General features: G+C 47.6%; 1 protein-coding gene across 3 annotated transcripts in view; it reads left to right on the top strand.

Annotated features, from left to right (window-relative positions):
- Positions 1 to 5,871: 5,871 nt before the first annotated feature.
- ARFGEF1 (ADP ribosylation factor guanine nucleotide exchange factor 1) overlaps positions 5,872 to 7,131 on the top strand; it is an 85,730-nt gene continuing 84,470 nt past the window's right edge. For 2 of the 3 annotated variants that reach the window (XM_057363906.1, XM_057363908.1), the window contains exon 1: positions 5,872 to 6,536. In XM_057363906.1, the coding sequence (XP_057219889.1) occupies positions 6,413 to 6,536 (124 nt within the window). In that variant the 5' untranslated portion in view covers positions 5,872 to 6,412. The remainder of the gene's footprint in view (positions 6,537 to 7,131) is intronic. The other variant, XM_057363909.1, reaches the window with a different exon arrangement.

Here is a 7,131-nt window from a genome sequence, read left to right as displayed (position 1 = left end):
AAAAAAAAAAAAAAAAAAAAAAAAGCCCCAAATAACAAAACACCTCTTAAAAATATTAAAGTACATTTATGATGAGTGTATCTCTTGCAGACTGGTCGACAGACTGTGATCCTTTGCATAATGGATACCCTGAATATTCTGGATTATGTCTCACCTATTTTTACAAGGGTGGCAGCCCTATGAGTCCACAAAGGGACAGAGAGGAATGCCTCAGTATTTGTATCTCAGTATCCCATGACCAAGCACCACCAGCACACCTGTTAAATCTTATGCATTCAGTAATAATCTTGGAAACTTCTCCACCAAGGTGCCAGCAGTTGAGAACATAATCACTGCTTCCCTCCTGTTCCAGGTTCCCATCTGTCAGATCCATCTGGACTCTGATCCATCATGCACTGATTATCTGCATCTGGTACATGAAAACAGGATGGGAACAGATGCAAAGTGCTCTACTGGAGCTAAAGTAGGTGACAAGCGAGCCACCACGATTAAAGGCTCATATACATTGGCAGGAACACACTAATCCTATCTGTTGACCCATCCATCCTATATATGGGTTTACATACAGAGACAGGGCTGAGTGCTCTCTGGCACAATGGAAATAATCAAAAAAGTAGTAGTTTAAACAATACTTTAAGTTGGCATAAATCAACACTGTTGCAATAAAAAACCTCAAACCAGCCTGACCTCTTTTTACCTATTTTCTTATTCCTGTTTTTGTGTTATCCATTCCCTGAGCTAACATAAACATCTGTGAAAGTGCCTGCTTGATCAGGATATGGAATATATATCTGGATTAAAAATAGTCTGTTTCTTGTCAGGTTATTTTCAATCTAATTAAATTCTGAATATAATTCAGCACGTAATTGACAGCATGACAATGTAAATGCCTACAGTGACCAAGGAAGTAAGAAACAGGTAGGAGAAGGAAGGATTGCAGCTTCTAGTAGCCATTCTGTCTTACTCTAACTTAAAGTGAACACAGTCTTATTATTACTGTGCTGTTTCAAAGCTCATCAAGATGAGTTATGAAGACAGTGCCACTATGAGCAGCAGTCCTCCTCATCACTCACATTCCCCACTCTTTTTTTGTGTAAGAATTACTGAATATGCAGGTAAGTCTGATTAATTCACTGATCCCACTGAAAACTAACTTTCTTATGAGACTGATTTTTGGCTGAACCACAGATGAACTAATTGATTGCACAGTTATACAACTAGACCARCACAAGAAAGTGGATGAGAGCTCTTACAGGTGAAGAGTTCACTTCGGGCGGCAGAACAGATGAAAATCATCAGCTTTTTCTAAGCATGAAACTGCACTTTTACTATTCCCTTTTACTGCTCATGTGRCTTTTAAGCAAAGGCTTCTAGTCTTAGCTTTTCAACATTTTCAAACAAGCACTACATACAATTGTGGTTCACAAAACCAGCAGAAGCAGGTGCTAGTTGTTCCCTCTCATGCGGAAAGTTCTCTTAAGTTTTTTTCAAAACAAGTATCTAAYCCTCACTGAAAACAGTTTAAATATATGAAACAATATAAATGGCTTTTGGAATATTCCAATTAACTGATAAATAAAAATGTACTCAACAGTAATTTTTGCAGTGTTTCTCAAATACACTTTTTTTCCCTCTTGTGCTGCTCTATGTTTAAATGTTAAGGGTCCAAGAAAGCAATGGTGCTTTTGTACTTTATGGCATACATACTAATATGCTTCTTTTAGATTGGTCAGAAAACATTTCTCAGGTTTGACTGGACAACAATAATATTTCATACATCATGTTGCCAGCAGGCTCAGCAGTTTGAGCAGAAAAAGCAAATAACAGCTTTTCCACATCTTTGGGATTTCACCAGCAATCAAATAGGGATCTCCACAGCTATGAGGACTACAGTTCTTGGGTCAGAYATTTACTAGTAAAACAAATTACTAGTAAAACTAAGATCTCCACGCTGAAACCAAAACAATGCAGGCAGCAGAATCACTGTAGATAACAAGCATTTTGAAATCCTTTGCAAGGCACTACTGTCATATGGCACAATCTGTCTGGGCTCTATGCTGGGGCCAGTCCTGTTTGGCAACTTTTTCAACGATCTGGACAAGGGGATTGAGTGCACCCTCAGTCACTTTGCAGATGACACTGAGTTGGGTGGGAGTGTTGATCTCCTGGAGGGCAGAAAGGCTCAGCAGAGGCATCTGRACAGGCTGAATTGATGGGCCAAGGCCAACTGTATGAGGCTCAACAAGACAACAAGGCCAGTTGCCAGGTCCTGCCCTTGGGTCACAACAATCCCATGAAATGCTACAGGTTTGGGGAAGCATGGTTGGAAGGATGCCCATTGGAAAAGGACTGGGGGTGCTGGTCGACAGCGGCTGAACATGAGCCAATGYCTGCCTGGGTGGCCAAGAAGGCCAATCCTGGCTTGCATCAGGAATAGTGTGGCCAGCAGGACCAGGGCAGGGATTGTYCCCCTGTATTTGGCAGTGGTGAGGCCACACCTTGTATCTTGTGTCCACTTCTGGGCCCCAGCTGGAGAGAAAGGCATTAAGTGCTGGAGCATGTCCTGAAAAGGCAACAGAGATGGTGAAGGGTCTGGAGCACAAGTCTCATGAGGAGCACTGGGAGAGCTGGGAGCTGAGGAACTTTCTCCTCATGGAAAAAAACAGGCTCAGTAGAGCCCTTATCACACTCTACAACTTCTTGAAAGTAGGTGGTAGCCAGGTGGGTGTCAGCCTTTTCTCCCAAGAAACAAGTGATAGTACAAGAGGAAATGGCCTCAAGKTGCACCAGGAGAGTTTTAGATTGGACATTAATAGAAATTTATTCACCAAAATATTGTCAAGCTTTGGAATAGACTGCCCAGGGAAGTCATTAAGTCACCATCCCCAAAGGTATTGAAAAGGCTTGCAGTTGTGCCACTTAGGGATATGGTTTAGTGGTGGACTTGGCATTGCTGGGTTCACAGTTAGGTTCAATGACCTTAAAGGTCTTTCCCAACCTAAATGGTTCTAGTTAGGAATCCATTTAAGACAAATTTCATAAATCTTCACCTTTTCATTCTCATGAGTTTTCTCATTCTCCTTTCACTAAGACAAACCACTAGCTTTTAAAGTAATCAGCAAAGAGTTAAACACATTCCTTATGGTCTGCAGTCTCTGTAACAAAATCTTCCCTCAAAATGCTTCCTTGAAGTCCATAACATTTTTTTATAATTGACCAAACATTGTTTTAATAGCTGGCTCACCTAGTAAATTAACCTGTCACAATAACTGACTTTATTCAAAGCACTGGGACCCAGCACACAAGCTGATCACCATTCATATCTTGTCCCTAAATGAGGGCACGGGACTTTTTCTCTCCATATAATAGTTCCCCTGGGATTTCCACCTTATTGACTCAGCTCTGGGAAGGAAAATCAATGTTAACCTATTGGACAGATGATTTACAATAAGATCTCAGAAGCAGGCTCTGCACTGTTGCAGAGTTCAGGTAGTGTTTGCCTTGTGACTAGAATGTAGATGTAGATTACCAGCTGTGCCAAGCTACAAATTTAGTCAACAGAGCAGCAGTTGTTAGAAACTGAGAACAGAATATGAAGATTCAAACCAYATTAAAAAATACCCAAACCAAAACAAGCATTCATAKTATAGCAGGAATGAAAGAMATGGAACTGAGTCTCTTTCTGACAGGTCTATTTCTCCAGAYGCTTCAGCAGCAATTCTATATGCTYAACTAAAACATATTTCACATGTAAAATTATCYYGTGTACAGAATATGAAAATAGACATTAATATGAACAAAACAGATAACTGCAGTGCTCAGTGCTCTTTACRTACAGATACCCATTGTCTTCATATAGCAAGTCTGTTTCTGCTAAATGGACTGTGAAAATCAATAGCAAACTCCATTTGCTAAATAACACTTGTAAGCTCTGACTTGRCTAGGGCAATCTGGACTCAAATGGTTTGTGCAAACCTACCAGCAAGAACTCCATGAAAATTCTTAATTCTTGCCATGTGGTAAGCAAGCAGCTTTGAAAGACCAAAGTAATTTTGACATCTGCATTTCTGAACTTGCACCTGTGCATAAAAAAAAAAAAAAAGATATTTAGCCAATGCGCAAAAGGTTTTCCCTAAATAAATTACTAGAAATAATTCAATTATGCTTAGCAATTTTGCTGCTGATGACACAGTCTTTTGAATAAATCATTGCAATCTGAATACAGTCTTCTTTTCAGGAATCAATGTGCTAGGTGTTATGAGCTCTAACTCTCTCACAAAGCTGTCATAATGCTAAAATCAGATGCAACCTCTTCATATTTTCTGTATTGTTTATCAGTTTGGTGGCAAAATATCCAATGACAGAAAAAGCTGCTGGTACAAATGAAGTAATTTCAGCAGAACAAGTTTTGCTCTAACTGTCAGGCTTGCATTCACCTATGGCTTTAGCAGAATTCCCTGTGCCAGTGTTTTCCTTAAAAAGTCAAATAGAGATACCTGTAAGGAAACAAGTCATTTTGGCACAAATAATTTCTCATTTGGGAAACTATGTTAAGCAAGACAAGGCAGCATTAGCTGCCTCTTCACTGCGGGGCTGAGGCCAMTGTACCTTTATTAATGCAGTTACAATGGCTCTGTTGTAAAGAAATAGGTGCTCAAATAAACTGCTTACAAGGCCTTAGMACAGTGGCATGACAGCCTGGGCAGACTCTCTCAAATGCTCCATGAGGAAGATGGCAGGGTTAACTTCTGAAGGTTGGGCTCCTGACTGATACAGCAGGGTCAAAGGAACAGAGAACAGACTGGAAATGTTTGCYGGGGATAACCTCTTTCCTATGTGCTGGCTCTGTCCTCAGACATCAGAGATGGCCCCTGGTTTCCACAACCATCTCTGCTTTCTGTACACTGATGTTATAACCGGGTTGAAAGGTACATCTAGAACTTCTGCTCTTTCATTTCCAGGTTGATTTTGAGCTTTTTTTTTTCTATCAGGTAAAAATTTTCTGAACCAGACCTGCCTTCAGTTAGTGCCAAATTATATTTTTAATTATCGTGTATCACTTCTGAGCTGGCCCTATTATGTTYCTGCTGCTTACCAGTTAGCCAGGGTCGACCTGAGCTTTTCTTGGCCCTGAAGCAACATGGGAAATTACCCTTTTTCATTCTGGGAAGGAAAAGACCAAAGAGCACATGCAAWTTTTTTTTTTTTTTAAAGGGGGGGGTGGCGGGGGCAACTCAAGGGGAAAAAATACCCAATAAAACAAAACAAGAAAAAAAAATTCAAAAGCCCCTACAAGTTCACAAAAATTTCCAACAATATAATAAAGTAGGAAATCACAAAAGGTATCGTTCAGTTTTAAGATGCACTTTTTATTATTTTTTTCAATGCTCTGTACTCCTAGTGCACGTGCAGTGGGAAGAAACGCGGCACGACAGCGTTTCCAGTTAGAGGATGCAGGCGAAGCAGGAAGGGCACCACGCGAACTCGCAGGTGCAGCGCTCCCCCGCGCCCGAGGGGAGGTGCGGACAGGCGGGGCGGGGCTGAGGGAGAGCCCCGGGAGCCCGGACACCTCCCACGCCCCAAGGCGCTTCTCCATCTCTCGGTGCTGGGGGGCTGCTCTCCGCTCGCTGCCCCSTGAGCCGCCGCCACCACGGGCGTTTCTCGACACGGAAGGCGGCGGCCAGGGAAGGAGAGCGGCTCCTCTCCGAGGGAGGCCCCTTGCCTCAGCCCTCCTCCCACGGCGGAGCCCGCCCCTCAGGGGCAGGTGGCGCATCCCGGGGGAGCCTTCCTCCTCTTCCTCTGTCTCCTCCTCCACCTCCTAGTGCGGGTGGCCCGGAAGGGAAGCCCTGCCCCTCCTCCACATCCAGCTGCCAGGTAGCAGCGGCCATCTCCTGCGTCCTTCTCCGCTGCCTCCCGCGGCTCCGCTCCACCTGTAGCGCGGCCGCGGGGCGGGCAGAAGACGAGTGCCCCCCGCCCTCCCTCTTCCCTCCGCCCGCCCTGCCTCCCGGGACACGGCCGCCGCTTCCTCCCGCTCCGGCTGCGGCCCTGACGTCGCTTCCTTCCAACATGGCGAGGGCAGGTTGTTGCGGCGGCCGCCGCCGCCGGTGCTGATGGAGGCGGGCGCGGGCCGGGGGCGGCTCGGGGACTGACGGGCGCCGTCCGCGCACACACGCATCGGGGGTGGGAGGAGAAGGCTTCGTCCTCCCTCAGCCGYGGGGGTTGGCTGTCGGCGCCACCCGGGCCCACCCCAGCCTCCCCCGGGGGAGCCGCCGAGCGGGTGTCGGGACGCCCTGCGAGGGAGCCCTTCCCCCGCACCCGCGGCGGCCCCTGGCAGCGCTCCCGACGGGAGAGGCCGGTGCCCCGCTCYCACTTCCCCGCTCCACCCTCCTCCTCTGACGGCTCGATTGCGCCCATGTATGAAGGGAAGAAGACGAAAAACATGTTTCTGACCCGGGCCCTGGAGAAGATCCTGGCCGACAAGGAGGTGAAGAAGGCGCATCACTCCCAGCTGCGCAAAGCCTGCGAGGTGGCACTAGGTGAGGTGCAGCCCGGGCGGGAAGGGAAGGGGCGGCCAGAGGTCGGGGTGCGCTCCGGGGCCCGCTTTCCTGTGCGTGTTTGTGTTGCGGGGGGGCTGTGGYGCTTCTGGGGGAACGAGGGAGAGGGGCTGCCCGACAGGGAAGGGCCGGAGGAGGAGGGGTTGCTGGGTGAACCATGGCACAGGTTTGGGTCGTGCACCACAGCCCCCCGGAGGTGTGGGCGCCCTGGGCTGCGGGCGAGCATCGCCCGTCGCCGGGAGCGGCCCCGTGCTGACAGCAGTGGCGAGGGCGCTGCGGCGCCCGCCGGGTTCTCCTCCTCCTCCTTCTCCTCCTCCCTGCTCGCAGGATGAATAGGCASACACGGAGCTGAGCTGAGCTGACCTGGAAGCAGACGGCCGGCGGGGAGGGAGCAGGTGACAGGCAGCGGTGAGGGAGGAGGGACGGGTGAGGAAGAGGGGGTGGCGGGAGAGYGAGAGACAATGACACTAGGCCACGTCTGGAGCTTTGTGGCTCTTTGGAGCCGAGAGGAGGGCTAAGAGAGAGGGGATGGTCGGTGAGATGCGCGAGGGAGAGCCTTAGCCGAGTCCTTCCTGGT

This window comes from Malurus melanocephalus, unplaced genomic scaffold (genome assembly GCF_030028575.1).
Source record: "Malurus melanocephalus ecotype Western Australia unplaced genomic scaffold, MMel_1.1 scaffold_32, whole genome shotgun sequence".
NCBI classification, from domain to species: domain Eukaryota; kingdom Metazoa; phylum Chordata; class Aves; order Passeriformes; family Maluridae; genus Malurus; species Malurus melanocephalus.
The sequence above is the reverse complement of the archived record's forward strand: the minus strand, read 5'-3'. Positions and strand labels throughout refer to the sequence as shown.